The 18,666-nt window shown below is 42.9% G+C and overlaps 1 protein-coding gene across 3 annotated transcripts in view; it reads left to right on the top strand.

The window, feature by feature from the left end:
- Window positions 1–18,666, top strand: part of LOC144829209 (aromatic-L-amino-acid decarboxylase-like) — a 799,768-nt gene that overhangs the window by 752,679 nt on the left and 28,423 nt on the right. For 2 of the 3 annotated variants that reach the window (XM_078688116.1, XM_078688117.1), the window contains exon 13: window positions 16,213–16,314. The exons of the other annotated variant lie outside the window; for it this stretch is intronic. In XM_078688116.1, coding sequence (XP_078544242.1) covers window positions 16,213–16,314 — 102 coding nt within the window. The remainder of the gene's footprint in view (window positions 1–16,212; window positions 16,315–18,666) is intronic. 3 annotated transcript variants of the gene reach the window in all.

The raw sequence follows: 18,666 nt of genomic DNA, 5'->3' as shown, positions 1-18,666 counted from the left end.
TTTTCTTAGGATTTCTTTCTTTTTAACTTTTTCTTCAGTATTTGCATGAATACAAATATGATCTTGATGCCTTTCCGGTTTGCAAGCGCAGAAACAGTTTTTCAAAAATTGGAGTTTAACTTGTTCTAAGGCATAAGGAGAGAATATGTTTTTCAAGATTATATTCTTATTCATGCTAGTACTGAATAAGAAGATAATATTTGTACAGGAAATTACTGTTAAGTTAGATAAATGTAAATTATTAACTGCATGAGTTAACAAAGAAGATCTAGCCAAAAAGATCGCTAAGGTACAGCCTCCAACAAATATCGATTTGTTAAAATTATTTTTAGGATTATGTGAATATTATTCATGCAAGATGTATTCCTTGCTGAACAACGTTATGGGTCGGCTACATGGTATTGAGACCCATACCTAAAAACACATCCTAATCTTTGGCTGGAACCGACACCTCTGTTATAATCCTCTGCTTGCAGTTTGCCAAGGTGTGTTGGGTCCAAATACAATTGCAGATGGAACTCCAGGTAAAATACGTTTATTTAATTCCTTACTAGCCAAAGCAGAGCTTTCGAAGCCATTAGCTAGATCATCTCTATTGAAGCTGAGTTTCTGCTACACAATAACTGCTCAAGCGCTTTCTCATCATACTAACGCCCCGTCATCTCATCTCAAATTGATCAAAATCACAAGAAGGCATTAGAATACAAAGATTAATCATACATTTGTAATCTCATGAGCCCAGGGTCACCATGTGAAAAACTGATGCCTTTCCTTCATAACATGTGGTTGCTGTGAAAAATGTTTGTTTAGCCTTTCATCTGCTTCATTATACTTACTCCCCTTTCCAAACTGCCTCCTACTGAGGGCGGCCTCAGAAAGTTGATGAAAATGCGTTGTTCTTCTGCATATATGGAACAATGGATGTACACAAACTCCGTGCATGGCAAAAAAGTCAAGTAACATACTTAAAAAAACACAATTAGATGGTGTATAACATGTTTTCCTGAAGAAACAGTAGCTGCAATTTTTGCACAAGAGTACCAATACAAAACAAGTCAATACAAGCATAGAACTACTGAAATTCTTGCACCATAAAATGAGAATGCGCTGCAAATAACGTTTATGTAAAATATTGAAAATTACCAGCAAAATGAGCAATAGATAACGACCGACTTGTACCCTCCATGTTGTGTGGATACGTTGTGAGGCACTGCGAGTGAAACACACATTGCTATTAGTAGCAGTCTGTAAATTTAAACCAAGCCTGACCTTGCCTGAGTGTGATGTTGCACACAGGCCATTACATCCAACAATTCCAAATAAAGAAAAAGCAATGCTGACTCTGATGCCGAAGCACTGCAGTCACGATACAGCCTTTTGCTCACCAGTTCTTGATGGTACTTAAAAAAAATTCCACTTCCACAAGAAAATAGCATCCAAGGAGAATTAAAAAAGAGGAGTTCATTATTGTAAGAACACCAAGGGATGTTCGGCGATCATCACCAGATGTCAAGTCAATTAAGTTTAATCAAGATACCTGGTGCAAACGCCAGCTACACAGGAGAGTTCAGTGATCCCTCCGACTGTCCACTATAGAACACTGAATCTGTAATGCATCACACACATTCTCAAGCTTCTGTCAAATTCCGGTGCCCATTGACCGTGACAGAAGAAACCAGTCTCAATACACACATCCACTTGCAAAGGATGACAACATGAAATTACTATCGCCAGACTATAAATTCAGAAGGTAAGTGGGTCGTATAATGGTTTCAAAACACAGCTGGGAGACCTGTAGATTCAGTTCTATATTCATCTTTCCTACAGGACTAAACTACTAAAGAGTGGGTATTAGTGCGTCTTCATTGCTTCATAGGAGACCCAAGATTGGCTGGAGCAGAATGAAGGAAAAGTGGGAGAAAGCAATAAAGGCCATGTGTAAGTTTAAATGAGTGAACAGCACTGACCAAAGGAAATCTGCAACTGGTGAGAGTGTGACTGGAGAGGACAGAGTGGACAGACTATGTGAGATCGTATGAATATGAATTATAAGAGTGCAAGAGAATGGAGGGAATTGAGGTGGTATTCCTAATTAGGAAGGGGGTATATCATTGCAGATCGATTCGTTGCTGGGTGGAGAGTAAGGATTAATAATATTAGCTGATCTCAGGAAAGGATGTGGCCAAACCTGGGTATACAAAGTATTACAAAAAAAGCCACTTCTGCAAAGTTAGTGGTTGTTAAGTCGAGAGTGGTGCGGAGTTATAAGTTAAAATTCAGAGTGCAGAAGGGGATTGGGTGACATTTTAATTATTAGAAAGAAATTCAGGAAATTCAGTGTTTAACACACTAATTCTGCATGTTTTTCCTTTTTTTCTAGGCATTTTCCCTTGATACATTTTGTCAGGTTTCATCGGCAGGAATTTATCCGGGGAAAACTGAAAAGGTGTGATAATTATCACACAGTTCGTAATTCCTTTCTCTGGGCAAACAAGTGTCACTTTCATCAAACAATATTATACAAACTTTGGGGCTTATTTATGAGCTCCTTGACACACTTATACAGCGCCAGCTCGTCACTTTATTGAGGCACTGGTGGCGTAAATAATGTGCCACGCTGCACCATATTTAAAAAGTGATGCATCTAGGCAGATGTGTCACTTTGTAAACCCCTGTGGTACATTATTCATGCATCAGGTATAATTTATGCAGGGTGGGCATTCCCACACAAGAAAGCCCCGTAGAGGCACAGTCAAATCTGTCAGATTACAATGTGCCACTTCAAGGACGCCATTGCGTCAAAATCGTATGCCTGCCTCAAAGCAGGCATAAGGGCGATGCAAGCCCTTTCACATGGGGCTTGCTCCATGTGAGAGGACACATTGCTGGAGTTGCATCTTATTTCAGACACACCCCAGAAATGCGTCATTTTTGTGCCTAAAGATACGTCAGGTTTCCTGTATAGTAAATACGGCGCATCCAGGATGTCGGAAGGAGGGTGCACTTTTGTAGAAATGCTTCTAGGCCTTTATTACAGACAGTGCCCAGGGGAGTGCAATAGGGTTGCACGCTCATTTTTATTGCCCCTATCAGAGAAGGGTTCCTTGATGCTTGAGAGAGATTGTGCAAATGGATACATAGATTTATGGATGGATGTGTGCTAGGAGTAGCGGGGTAGAAAGATGGGTGGCTAGCTGTGGATGCATACCTGATAGATTAATGAATGGTGAGGTGTGAGTGAAAGAATGAATAAATACAAGTGTGAACAGATTGAATGGAAAAATGAAGAAATCAGTGTGGCTGAATGAATGGCTAAATGTGTGGAGTGAATTATCGAAGGAATGAATGTATGGCTATAGATGAAAGAATGGACGGATGAGTGCACAGGTGTATCAATGGGTGGTGAGTGCATTGATTTACAGATGTCCGGGTGGGGCAACAGATAGGCAGGTGGATTGATGAATCTCTGAGTTAAAATTGTGTAGAGATGGACAGATGTATTCTACTCTCTTGTGTTCTATCCCATGAGATAACACCACACCCACAATTTTGCAATTTAGCTGGCTATATTGGGTTAATGTATGGGTTGATGGAATCATAAAATGTGTAGGTGTACGTGGACCCATATACATGGGCCTAGTCGAGTGAATGGCGAATGTGATGCATGAACAGATAAATACATTTGTGGGTGGTTGGATTGATGGAAAACACATGGTTGTATGTGTATGTTTGGCTGTCTACAGGAGTACAGATGAGTGACTATGGCTGAATAAATGCATGAATGGTTATGGATGGGTCAGTCTCTTGGTATATGTGTTAGAGGGACATGCATGTATATAGATTGTTGTTTGTCAGATAATGTCATGTTGTAGATTAATAGATAGATTTTGGAGGTTGAATTGATGAATGCATGGGTGGGAATGGCCAGATGTATAAATGGGTATGTTTCTGGGATTAAATCGCTCAAGATGGATGCTTGAATATTTGGGAGTGGGTGGATAATTGTGTTTGTGGTTTGGTCATCTCTCTTCTGTTACCTCTATTTTTGCCTGATGTTCCTCTCTCATTCACTTTCTGATATACACCAATCCCCTTTTACGGACCAGGAATAACAGATACTAACATTGTGAGACAGATGATCAGCAAAATTTAAACTTTCCTTGGGTGAAGGGTTGACTTTAATAGTGGCTCTTTTTTATAGATGTGTATTTTGATTGATAATGCCACGATGGGAGCAGAATGAAATACATCCCCACATGGAATAGTTTGTTGTTTTGCATTAAAAAGTACATAGTATTTGTGGAAGAAAATCATACTGTGACCCTGTTGTGAATCAAGCGCTGACCCCTTTCAAAAATAATAAATGCTGGGCGCGACATCATGTCAGATGTCAGATACGAGCCGCTGAGCAGCATTGCAGGGAGGTGCGCTGGCTGTGAGAGATTGTGACACATGGGCAACACATTTTGGCCAGAGAAGGGATTGTTTCCGGCATGGGCTCGAGGGTGGCAAATCAGTCGTAAAGGACTGGATTACCAAGCAGAGCCGAGCGAGGTGAGGTAAGATCTGAGTGTGGCAGTAGTAGTTACTGCTCGCTGAGAGTGAGTCCGGGCCTTCCACGGAAGCAGTCCAGTCTGGTCTGGGTGCGACTTGAGGTCGGCCTGGGGTGCTCCGGCTAGCCCACCTTCAGCCCCCTATCAGTCCTCTCAGCTCCAGAGGTTTTCACCTGCTGTTAGCAGCTTGCAAGTTGCAGCCTTCTTCGGCTTATTAAGCTTTATACGTTTTTTCAGTCCCAAGTTTACTTCTTTTAAGTTTTAAAACCCTCAATTATGGCCATATTTTTGCATACAGTTTTTATATATGCTGCAGGATACGAGTTGGTCTCTGTGGGGGCATTATTGGTCACTGCCTAAGGGCATGGACGCCTATATAAGCTCATTGAAGTATATAGACACACACCCCACTCAAAGTTGGGCTTTTGTGCTGCGCGCAGTCTGTGGTGTGCTGTGTGTAGGGGAGGCTTAGGAAATAGCCCCCTCGGTGCAGGTGGTGCGGAGGCAGCCAGTATTAGACTTGTGCAGCTTGTGCCTGGGGGAGGTCTGCTCCCTACACGCACACTTATTCCTTATTCGTGTGCTCTCGAATCGATCACCGTGAACTTTGTGGTGATGCGTGGAGCGGTGATCCTGATGTATTGGAGGACTATTCCTTGCTGGACATTGCCATGCTCATGGAGAAAAACTGAGTTATGGAAGCTAATTTAAAGTTACCTGTTGCCTCGGACGAGACCTTGAGTCCACTTTTACACTGTCCTCCTAAACGTCCTCCATTACCGGCTTTGCACAGTAGTATACCTTCTTCGAGGTTCTCCTTTTTAAGTTCAATTGAGTCCCTGAATTGTGATCTTTCCATATGCACATGGGCACCAAGCCTTCATGCAGCCATCAAATTTGGAAATCGATGGGACATTTGGGGGGACAGCCCACTCCAATATTTTACTCTCTGTAGAGAGGATTCTTTCTTCAATCTTGACCTTGTTGGACAAAACGATTGCTAATACTGTTCATGTGCTGAATGTGTTTCCTCATCTCCTTTGGTTTACGACCAGGAAATAATGAAAGGGACACTGAAATGAGATCCGTGGCTAACCATATTAATATAGTGGCATTACGTGGGGTGGTAGAAATGGGAGTCCATGAGGGGAATTATGACAGTCAGGGGGCCACTCCCTCTGGGCAATCCGATGATTTTCTTTAAGGAGAGTGTCAGTATGCCTTTTTCTTCCTTCCTAAACCATATCTTTGGGGATCAATGCCAGGCTGTCCAAGGGGCAAATGAAATTGTATTTGTACTTGAGAATCCTCCTCCCGTTTACCTGACATTTAAAAAAGGGATCTCCCTTACTCCTGTTTCACAAAATGACCCTCACAGTGTTAAACTGCTATGTGCTAAACAAGATAGCATTTTCCTGAGAAGGGATCCTCTCTATCGGGTTGTAATGAGGCAATAACCCAGAAGGACAAAATTAAAATGATGCAGGTATTGCAAAGCGTAAGCCTCAAAAAGTAAGGTTTCCCTACGCTTCTGAAGAGTCCTATCCCATTACTCAGCCACAAAAAGTATAGGTGTTGTTGAAGACTGGGCCTCTCACAGGTCATGAGTCTGTGCCCTCAGAAGTAAATAATCTGCCCTCTCATTCTATTATAGCAGAAGTATCAATTCTAGGCTGCCACAGGAAGGAGAAGGGGCTCACAGATACAGGACTAACTACCCTTAATAACTGTGGTGGGTGGAGTACGGGAACTGTGAAGGAGTACGTTGGGGATATGATCATTGAATCGGGGGCTGGGCCAAAGCAGAACAACATGGCCAACAACAAGGATGTGGCCTAACGCCTAGGGAGGTTGACCTCAAAGATGGGGAACTGGGTTTGAGTCTCAGCAGGGACAGTCCACATCCTGCGATTCAGGGCAAATCAAAATCTCCCCATGCCCTACAGAAAAAGATAAATGTGTCCATCTGAAATGCAACTGGTGCTCATATAAAGCACTTTGATTCCTTTGGTTCTAGTTAGTGCTACATAAAACTCCCCCAAAAAATAAAAATACCTTGAATTTTATTTCCTCATTTGATAAGGAAATAGGCCCACGCATTATAAGTTTTATTCTGCAGTTTTTATCAGGGTAACATTTAGCTCTAGGATCATCATAATACTAATCCAGGATAATGTTGACCACATTCGGAATAAAGGTATTGATGTCTTTCCGTTTTATCAGACTTTGGACACTCAGTTAGATATTCAAGGGTGGGCACTCAGGACCCCATTAGAGTTGTTTACAATGACAGGGGGATTGTAATTCCAAAGGATATCATAATCTCTATTGGTAGAGTCACAGGGAGAAGAGTGATCTATATTGCAGGGTATGAGGACCAGATGGTCAGGGAATGAGCTGGTTCCCTGGAGTTGGGTGGCAGGTACAATGAATGCCTCCAAAGAAAACGTAAAACTTCCAATCCTGCAGCGGTAGCTGATTGGGTAAAATTCTCTCCTGAAACACGGCAGGCTTAGGACTGTCCAATTCCAAGCTAAACTTTTTAATTTGATTTGATTCAATGATAATTTGCTTACAGAAAAACGTGGATTTGTTCTGATTTTAAATACAAAATTCTTTTATTTTCTCTTGTGCAGCAATACTGACAGTAAATGGTCATGCCAGTGGAGTTGGAGCTATTTAACTTAGTTAGAGAGGGAGAGACGGTAGTGGTGTATCCAAAAGGAAGAGACCGCACATTCACTGTTAACAATTAAATATATGCTAAGTGCTGGAAATGTAACAAAACTTCAATTATGAAGACGGAGTGCTGTACAGACCACTATCCCCCACTACCAAGAGAGATATTAATGACAATCAAAGATTGACCAAATACATGTTAAACAAGAGGGTCAGGTTTAGCACAATCCTAGCATGTAAGTACATACAGGCAGATTAATAAATCTCCTAGTTAATTCTCAATAAACAAAAGGTTTTTCAATGGCATTGATGGTTGGACAACGGAGTTCAGTTTCTCATATTCTTTATTCAAAATTCCATAGGAGTAAGCTTGACAAAAAAACAGCCGACACGTGTTTCGTCAGTACTAAGAGTAAGTACTAAAGACTTTTTCAAGGCTAAGCAGGACGAAGAATAACGTCATGTGTCGCATAAGGGCTTGTCCAAACAGGAAGATATAAAAATTGGAACCATATAAACAAAGAAGAAAGTCCGAAGTCAGGTAGTGGTCCAAGTAAAATCAAAGCATCCTGGTCCAAGTATCATAATAAAGCACCTGGGAAGTTATGAAGGCACCTGCAAATGCCAATTGCAAGGCTCCCCCATACGGATGTCGTGACCAAGTGTCCTCAAATAGACCGGAGGATTAATCGTAGTATTAGTCAAGTTGTCCCAATGTTGGATGCTGAGACTGTAGAGGGTAAAGTCCAATGCTCACATGTAGGTGTGTGAGCTCATATAATGGACGTCCCTAGAAGAGTATTCCAATAAACAGCAGCCAAGTCCCACTGTCACAAGAAGCGTAAAGGGTCCAGTCCGTGTAGTAGCGGAATAGGTAAGATCGGCTTGCTCCTTGGGTAAAATTCTCTCCTGAAACACGGCAGGCTTAGGACTGTCCAATTCCAAGCTAAACTTTTTAATTTGATTTGATTCAATGATAATTTGCTTACAGAAAAACGTGGATTTGTTCTGATTTTAAATACAAAATTCTTTTATTTTCTCTTGTGCAGCAATACTGACAGTAAATGGTCATGCCAGTGGAGTTGGAGCTATTTAACTTAGTGGCAGTATAAACTGGAACCCAATTGTTTTTTGTCCATCCTTCAAATCTTTGTATGTGCATGAAGCTGGCTCTGGGCAATTCAAGAAGTTTGCATTCTTCTTTTCTTCTGTTAAATGTTTATATTCCCCCTGCAAGGTCATCTGACTATCTAGTTGAGTCTATGTTCTCTGTTGTGCATAATATTAGCATCTCGGAAGCATGCACACTGATATTTATGTTGGGATATTTTCATACTAAAATCTCGAATTGCTCCTCTGTGTCCATTGGAAATCTGGAGTTGAATGAGGTATGGTGTATTCCAGACACAGTATTGCCAGGTAAAATTAGATCAGGCAGGGATTAGGCTTCCTGGATTGCCTGAGAACCAATGACTTTGTTGCTTACAATGACAGATTCCCAGAGGATTCCCAAGTCTCTTTTAGTTTCCATTCCTCTCAAGGGCAATCATTATTTGATTATATTGTGGTTTCTTACCAAATGTTAGGTGCCTGCACACAGTTTAAGGTATTGAGGACAGATCTGAGCAACCATAGTATTCTCTTAGTGGTTGTCAGTTTAGAAATCAAGGTGCTCGAGTCCTGGAATCCCAGAGATGATACAAATGTTTTTAACTAAATAAATGGGCGTAGCTTTTGGTCAAATATTAAAATGATAAGCTTGGCAGAATAGGTTAAAACAGCGATTTCTGGTCATATACAAAAGAACCCATTGCATGGTTTGAGAAGCAGTCATCTCTATTTCAATCATGTGGGAGTAAACATGAGGTACTAATGCTAAACCCTTGGTGGCTACCTCCTCTGAGATAAAAAAGGTAAATCGGGTGCTAAACTCCCTAGTAACGGAACAAATTAAGCAGCCATAGCTATTGAGGCAAAGGGAAATCAATCAGTTGAAGCGGGTGGGAAAGAGACTGGAAGCATCCAAACACAGAAGGTAGGAGGACTAGAAATGGATTAAGCTGAAAGAAGTCGCATTTCCTGGTAATTTCAGTAAATATTGATCCCTAATAATTGAATATTGTGATAGTAGATTTAAGGCTGAAGCAATTTCAATAACCGACGCAGAGTGGATCCAATATATCTCGCAGCTATATGCTTTTAACTTGTGGCAGGTTTCTGTTGGAGTCGACTAATGAGCCCACCACACTGGTTTTATATGACCCTCCTTGCTGTAAGGAGATAGAGAGTTTTATTAAGGGTGCTAGGTACTCTGGGACGATGGGCCTGAATGTTCTCCCTACATCTTTCATTGAACAAGATGTTTCTGCATTGGCTCTTTTTCTCCATTTGGTGTTTCAATATTGTTATTTGCATGGAACCATACCGAACTCTTGGACAAGAAGTATAATAGTGCCCTTATATAAAAAAAAAGGTCCTAAAACTTCTGCTGCCAGGCAGATTGCATTATTGGATGTGATTGGTAAACTGTTTGCCAAGAGTATTCTTTGTCACCTTCAGGACTTGCCATTTGGCAATAATCTGTCCCTGTGGAGCAGGCTGCCTTTCCTATGCATTGTGGCACCCTAGATTATATCACGGCCCTCCAAACTCTGATTGAGAAGTATCCAGATTGTAAAGGCATAGCTTTATATGCTGCCTTTATATATTTTTCCATAGCGTTCAACAGGGTTGATCATGGAGGAAATTGTCTGTATTAGTAATTACCGCGCTCACTCTTCTACCTGGACTTAGGTCCTAATGAGAGGAAACCAGGGCTTGTCTAGTAAAGTAGAAACTCACAATGGGCTGAAGCAAGGGTGCTTACTAACGCCCCTCCTCTTTCCTCTTTATATGTCTGACTTGCCAAGCAGAGTCGCCCAATGTAAGGGGAACTCACCAAAACTAGGAACAATTCATTTTGGTTCTCTCTACATGGATGATGCCATTTTGTTAGATTCATCCCCAATAGGTTTACAGAGGTGTCTCTCAGAGTTAGGCAACTGCGCTGATGAACATTTCCTAAAAATAAACAAATCGAAGAGCAAAGTTATGTTTTTTAGGTCCCGGCGGTGCAGGGTTAGGAAAGATTTGCTTTGGTTTTTAGGGAGAGACAAGCTAGAGATGGTGAAGCTGTACCCGTATTTGTGTAGACCTTTTTCTAGTAACTGTTCTAATAGTGATCATTTTAGCCAGTGCAGAAGTAAGGCAATATCCCAGGCTCCAGCAAGTGGCAGTTTATATAAATGTCGTGGGCAAAGATATTTTACCCACGCTCTGGCGGTATATGAGATCAAAATTATACCCTCATTGAGTTATACCTGTGAATTAATGGATGAGTGGTACTTGTCCTTCTTTAAGAAGGTGATGGTGCGCATTTGACGCTAAATATGACACGTGAATTATGCAGTTGCTCCAATGGTATTCCGGCTTGAATTCAGGCTTCTCTCCATGACTGTGTTTGCTATGACTGCAACTTTAAGGTGGGGAATAGTATATTGAATAGTGATTTGGGGTGCATATGGGCTGCATTAAAACATGACGGACCTCATTTATTGAAAGTGATGCATTGCTGCGTAAAAACAGCCATGCGTCACTTCTCATTGCGCCCTCCTTGCGACATGATGGATGAGTCATATTTGCTGTATGATGCATCATGTCGCAAGGAATGACAGATACGTCAGTTTTACTGATATATCTGTTGGTGCAAAAATTAGGCATTGCTGAAGTTAAGTCTGAAGCGTCACGCAACCCCAGCAATGTAGGGGGTAGGGCTATGGCTATAGAACTGCTTCACATTTACGCCTGCCATAAGGCAGGAGTAAGGTTTTTATGCATTTGCATCCTAGAAGTGGTGCAGTGAAATCTCATAGATTTGACTGAGTCACTTCTAGGAGGCTTACTTACGTGGGAACACCCCCCTGCATACATTAATCCTGACACAGGTATAATGTAGCGCAGGGGTTTACAAAGTGACACATCTGCTTACATGCACCACTTTGTGAATAGATCGCAAAAGGGGGCATGTTTTACGCCACCAATGCATCACAAAAAGTGATGCACCGGCAGTGCAAAAACTGACGCAAGGCCTTTTAAATAAGGCCCAAAATCTTTTTATGTCTGAAGGAGAGAAGGGCTGTTTTTTCAAATTATGTGCAAGCACTGGATATGTTTGGAATTGGGCATAGTGAAGTGGGACCCCTCCCAAAGCCTATTTAAAAAAATATGATTGAAGAATCAGTCTATGAAGTTAGACAGAAAAGAGATATTGTATTGTGTTCTCAACACTTTAAGAACGATAGACTTGCGGAGAGGAGCATTTGTAAACCAATCTCAATCATATGTTCAATGGAACCTTTCCCATGTTGTGCGGAGAATCATTTGATTATTGTAAATGTAAATGTAAAGGCACATTTTTATAGCGCGGCTTTCACTCCAAGGAGCATCTTGGCGCTGATTACCGAAGCTATATGGACCAGGCCGGCTGACTGCTGAAGTTCAGAAGACCTGCACACTTACACGAAAGTTTTATAAGCGGTATCCGTAAGGTTATAGATCCAGCTTTTCAGGGCTTTCCTAAAGTGGCTCTCTACGGGGATTTGCCGGAGCTGTGGTGGAAGCTTGTTCCACGCCCTAGATCCCAATACAACAAGGGACTCTCCCCCCTTGGTGACCAGCTTGAAACTTGGGATCACCAATAAATTCAGATTTGAGGACCTAAGGTTCCGTGATGGCAAATAGCGTCTAAACCCTTTTGAGAGGTATTTAGGCCCTTGCAAATGGAAGGCCCTAAATGTAATAATCAGTATTTTAAACAGGATGCGCTTGTGTATTGGCAGCCAATGTAGGGCGTTGAGCGCAGCCGAGGCGGACGACTTCCTTGGCCAGCCAAGGACCAGGAGGGCGGCTGCATGCTGGACCATCTGCAGCCTGTGGAGCTCCCGCATACAGGCTATTGCAGTAATCAAGCCTTGACGTTATTAGCGCAACCGCCACCGGTTTCCTTGCTGCCAATGGGAGAAGGTCAAAACATTTTCTAAGACCTCTAATGATGTTAAAACGCGTGCCGGCTGAGGTCACCGCCTGTTGTTTAAATGACAGGGAGTCGTCAAACTTAATGCCCAGATTGCGGGCAGTGGAAATAGTGTTGGGGGGAGCTTCTGCGTCCTCCGGCCACCACTGTTTGGGTGAGAACAGGTTTTGATGGCCAAACGGCAGAATTTCGGTTTTGCCCGAATTGCACTTAAGATGATTGTTCCTCATCCAATCAAATGTGGCGGCAAGGCAGTTTTTAAGATTCTCTTCGGCTCCAGGCAGTTCCCTGTCCAGCACTAGGATGAGCTGAGTATCATCAGCATATGATACTGTGCTGATCCAAAAAGATGAGATAAGTTCGATCAGGGGAACCATATACAGGTTGAAAAGTACAGGGCTCAGACAGAAGCCCTGCGGCACCCCTGCCTTCAAAACTTTCTCTACGGAGCAGAACTCTCCTAGAACGGTGACTTGTCGCCTTTGATTGAGAACATTTTTCAGCCATGCCAATACCTCTCCTACTATGCCTGATTTTACTAGGAGGTCAATCAATATGGAATGCGAGACCGTATCGAAAGCCGCCAATAGATCAGGTAAAATCAGGACAGCTTTCTTTCCCTGGTCAATGGCGCCCCGCAGGGTCACCACCGTGAACAGGAGGGCAGATTCCGTTGAGTGCTTGGCCCTGAAACCTGACTGATTGGTATGCAAAATGTCATTGTCCTCTAAAAACTTGGTAAGTTGTTTATTTACAAATGTTTCCGTAAGTTTGAATAATGCTGGAAGCAATGAAATGGGACGGAGATTCAAAAGAGTTGCCGGGTCAGCTAAAGGTTTTTTCTGTAAAGGCTTTACAGCTGCGAGTTTCCATTCCCTGGGAATCTCGGCGGAGGACAGTGAGGAATTGATGATGCCATTAATATTTGGATTCACCTCGTCAACTAAAGCTCGTAGAAGCACCGGGGGGCAAGGATCAAAAGGCGAGCCAGACTTGCTCGATAGAATGGCCTGGCGGGACTCTTCTAAACTAATAGGGCAGAACGTTTTAAAACAGACAGTCTTGATGTCCTCCCTATTCACCCCATCCGGGGAGGGAAGCACCGGTTGGGGAAAATCTTTAATGATGTCTTGTATTTTTTGCTCAAAATAGTTAGCAATGGAATTGGGGTTCCTGAAATTATTTACGATCCTGAAGATCTCTTTCTGTCTATTATTAGCGGAGGAGACAGCTTCCAAATATTATGCTTCTTTGGAAAGTTTGATCAAAGCATGATACCGTCTCCAAGCCGCTTTATAAGTATTACGGTCATCAGCCTCATAGTTTCGGCGCCACCTCCGTTCCAACACTCTAACTTCACCTAGTTCCTTTTTTAAGGAGAGCGAAAACCAAGGAGAAGATATTTTTTGAACTCCGTGTAAGTTGTCTGGGCCTATGGGGTCCATCGGTCCACTAAGTTCAGTTCCAGTCGCAGAAGCATTTATTATCTATTAAGGTGTGGCCAGTCAATATGGGTTGGCTATCCTTAGCTCTCCCTGGAAGGTCTAAATTGGCGAGTAGCTTTTTCCAGCCCAGTTTGGCACGCCCCCCTGCTTTACCAAGGCCTTTCCCTAGAACATTGCCTTCAACCACAAGGTCAAACGGAATGAGTTTGTGGTCTGTCCATGTTTGTACGCAAGGGGGTTTAACCTTCAAGGTACCTAAGTTGGAACAGATACAGTGGAGTATATGGCCTGCTTTATGCGTAGAATCACGGGTCAACAATGTTAGCCCGAGGACGTTGATTATGTCCATAAAACAGGCCACCCCTGAATCAGTCGGGGAGTCAAGATGAAGGTTTAAATCACCTAACAGCGTAAAGTTGTTAAATCTAAGAGTCAGATCGCTGAGTACCTCCCCCATGCTCTCCAAGAATTCTTTAGTTTGACCAGGTGGGCGATAAACCAGGGCACCTGCGAAAGTAAAGGACTCATGAATCTGTAGACAGAAGGCCATAGTTTCTGCCCCTTTGATATCTGGTAATTCATGGGTGGTGCACTTCAAGGTGTCGCGATAGATGATTGCAAGCCCCCCCCCCCACGTTGCTCCTGCCTGTCCAGTCTTTGAATTAAATATCCTTGCGGGAGGGCCAATGCAATGTCTGGGTTACACCAGACTTTTAACCAAATCTCTGTAATAAGGAGCCAGTCTAGATGATAAGGTCAAAAATGTGTAGCGCGTTCTTACACATAGACCTGGCATTTATAAGCCCTCCTCGAAGGACAATAGGCCACATCTTCCCTTTAAGGGCTTGGTCAGGAGCAAACACTGCCTTACAATGCCGGCAGCAAACTAGTCCTTCCCACTTATCAGGTTTTAGGGCCTCATGACACTGAGTTGCATGTTTATTCAGGGATAATATAAAATCCTTGGTCAGACCTTGCTTCGGGGGCAGTTGAACAGCGTGTTTTACCCTCGACCCGGCCACGCCACGGACGGGCACAGACGGGCTTTCCTTTGGCGCACCGGTGCGCCCACTGCGCGCGTCCGCTGCGCGCCAGCCCCATGTGAGCTTTAAATAGGAGGCTTATAAGGGTCCTAGTGTAACCACTAGACCGTCACCTCCTCCAAAATGACCGCCGGAAGTGAGTGTGCTTCACTCCCTCTATACCGCGCTACCTGGCTCCCTCCACAACAAACAGCACAAGCTGCGATGGAACAGGGAGAGAGGCGGTGCCCAAAAGCAGTAGGTTACCCAGAATAAAATTTTACAATAGTGTGCCTGCAACATAAATTTCAAAGGTTTAAAACAGTATGCTGTGCAGAATATTAATCATTCAGACAACAGACAAAGCGGCGATTTTTAAAAGCAGAATTAGGCAGTTGCACCAGCCGCGGCTTCAGCAGCGTGGCAGGGACTTCCATGTCAGTATTACTGTTCACTATTATTAAGGCTGAACTTCCTCTTAAAAATATTATAGGAGCGTGGGAGGTATTACCTAGGAAAGATAGGCTTTGTGACTTCTGCAGGAACCATGTTCAAGATTGAAATCATGTGCTATTTGTTCTGCATTTGCTACAACATCGACTGTTAAGACCAGTGTTCCTAAAGTATAATATTTCCTTGCCAGCGGAAGCCTGCAAATGTGTTTTGGCACCACCCTCGGAAATAGCCTGTTCAAAACTGTTTACCTTTTTTTTAATAATTCTTAAATATGTTTTAGATAGGACTATATTCATTTTATTTGATGAACATGGTTTTTTAGTGTAATAAGATTTGCATTGTCTAATTGATTGATAGTGTTTACATTGCTTTGCTAAGCTGATTGCACTGAATTATATGGCAGTACTGTACTAGAATTGCCCTATTGCTTACATTAGATTCCCTATGCTTGGATAGATTTTGTATTTCTCACCTAAACAATTGCGCATTTGCACATTATTAGTCCAAGACGTTTTTATATAAGTGGAGTGTGTCGGCACATTGAATGATTTTGCCATGTAGTGTACTCTGTACACTATTATCTTTGAGAACCGTTTATTGTAGATCTTTGTGGATTTGTATGGGCAACTCTTAGGGTTCCAAATCATAAATACATTTGAGTTCCCAAAATAATAAATGACGCCAGTACTTGAGCTAAACATGACCAATACGAGGACATAGACTGCTTTGACATTTCAATTACTTTAGTAAAAGCCAAACGCTAATGGTGCCATTGATAACTTCTACACACGACCCCTGATTCTTGTATCTCTTATTAAGGATCCTTCACAACATCCACAGTGTTGTACTCCACAGCAGACAGCCTTCTTATTATGTATGCCTATGACACAAATGGCATTAAAGCCAGGGGGCTTAGGGTAAGCATATGAACATGGCTAGAATGCAAATCAATTGATGTAATGTAGCTTTCCTCTCTTCTTTCTTAGCACGTAAGGCTTGCTCACGAATTTGAAGATTTAGTGCGTCAGGATGAACGATTTGAGATCTCTGCCGACGTGACACTGGGGCTGGTGTGCTTCCGACTAAAGGTAAGAGGGAAGACTAAAAAGTAAAACCTTTCTACTTTCCAGTGTGTTGCATCCCACTTTAAATATTATACCGATTGAACAGCTGTCCGTTAAGCAACCTCTCCTGAGGAGAAACAAATGACGGATCACAGAAGTCATTCTCATCAAGGAAAATATCTGGCTAGAGGCTATCTTCCTCACTTAGTAAGAAATGAGTGATCCTAATTTTCAGATTTTAATGTCAATAACACTTATCTTATCATTATGCCATTTAGGGGAAATCCTACACATTAATAATAAACAGCCTTAAAGCATGAGGATCTGAAATGCGTTCTTTACAGTTATTATTATGAGGCTATGGCTCGTTCACTTTAGTGATTGCAATGTATGGTCCACTATGGTCCTCTGGAGCAAGGTCGGACTGGGGCATAAAACAGGCCAAGGGACCACAGAAAAATTGGCTCATACTTAAAACAGTTGTGGCCTCATGCTACAAAAATGTGGACTCATACTAAAAAAAAGTGGCCCTCATTGGCAAAATATGGCTGCTTGGAACTTTCTGACATTGCTTCTTGATGGTCTTTGAGAGTTATAGGGGCACATGTTTCTCATTGCTGCTGGCATGGTTTGTGAATTTTAAATATCGATCATGATGACACCACCCGTGTTGAGGCCCCATCTCCCCCAAAATTGAAATAGCTGACACAGTGATCACTTCCTAGGCTCGGCTGCAGTGCACTGTGGCGGAGCCATCTGCTGACTGTCCAGTAACAGAGCAGATTTGGTGCTTCCAAAAACAGGCCCATGGTACAAGTAAACAAGCATTTACAATGCAATGGTTTTGCCTTTGTTAAAGTTAGAGCTATTGGCATTGCTCTTGACATTATTTTTATTTATGTTTTTTTTAACATAAATAAATGGCATTGTCATTTACAATGCCACTAGCTTTATCTATCGCAAATGACACACAAACACACACAGAGCCCCCCCACACACACCCCCACACAGAGCCCCTCACACACAGCCACTTAGAGCCCCCCACACACACAGAGCCCCCCACACACACAGCTACACAGAGCCCCCCACACACACAGCCACACAAAGCTTCCTACACACACAGCCACACAGAGCCCTCCACACACACCCACACAGCACAAGCAGGCAACAGGGGGACACGGAGGCACAAGCAGGCAACAGGGGCACACAGAGGCACAAGCAGGCAACAGGGGCACACAGAGGCACAAGCAGGCAACAGGGGCACGAAAACGGAGGCACAAGCAGACATGGGTCTCACCGAGCCTCTGCATACTAACTCACAGTTTGAGTTCAAACCCTCACACATTTTCTCAACCTAGCTGTAGAGAACAAAGCTCAAGTGTTAGTAATTGTTTTCCAGTTCATGGACAGGACACTCACTGATCTGCCACTGTGCTCCCTGGCTTCCGATCTGCTAAAACCCACAGCTTTTATAGATGGTGGTAGTGGGAGGAAAGGAATGAGTTCACTGTCTCACATATCCAGGCCAGAGTACAAAGTGTGATCAGACTCTCTCACATTTCCAAGGTTGTGCTTGGGAAAGAATAGGTAACGAGAAACTAGTGTGAGAATTGTACACATCGTAGGGACAATATGGGACCTAAGCTTATTATTACTGTGTAAGAAAACCAGCATTAATCATTCAAACAAACGTGGATTCTAGCCAGGCATAGTACAAATAGTATTGATTATCTAAACTTGTGTTAATGATATAATTATAAACAACTGCGTATGTTAATAATGTATGTCACAGTCAATCGTAAACATCATACCTGATTTACGGTTACTGAATGATGTAGATCAGGGTTCTAACAAAGTCGGTCCTGGAGGGCCGGATCCATGCCAGATTTTTAAGATAACTACATTTTTTCTGAATGGGGATATGAAAAAAATCTGCCATTGATCTGGGCCTCCAGGACCGACTTTGGAGAACGCTAGTGTAGATGAATCTTCCTGGGACCTTGTCTAGGCACTCAACAGGTGTTCCTGGTCAATCATGACCCTGGGCACTAAGTACAGGTTTAACTACCCGACTCTGCCCTAGAGCACTACATTTGGTCTGTCCCCTCTCTGTCACCTGTCAGGCAACCTCCCACTCGCAGCTCTGATCTCGCGGCATGGGAGCACTTTACACCGAACATAAAAGGGGATGGCACAGTTAACACGGACCCGGCGGTCAGAAACAGAGCGAACCACAGAACTGATCATTAAAAACAAGATTGCGGAGAGAGGGAACAAAAGAGGAGGGCAGAACACCCGGAGTGTTGCGGGCAGTGAGAGTCTGAGTAAAGTGTTTGGAGAGGAGAAAGTGTGGTAGCAGCAGAGGGAGGGAACGTG

This window comes from Lissotriton helveticus, chromosome 4_1 (genome assembly GCF_964261635.1).
Source record: "Lissotriton helveticus chromosome 4_1, aLisHel1.1, whole genome shotgun sequence".
Taxonomy (NCBI): Eukaryota; Metazoa; Chordata; class Amphibia; order Caudata; family Salamandridae; genus Lissotriton; species Lissotriton helveticus.
The sequence above is the reverse complement of the archived record's forward strand: the minus strand, read 5'-3'. Positions and strand labels throughout refer to the sequence as shown.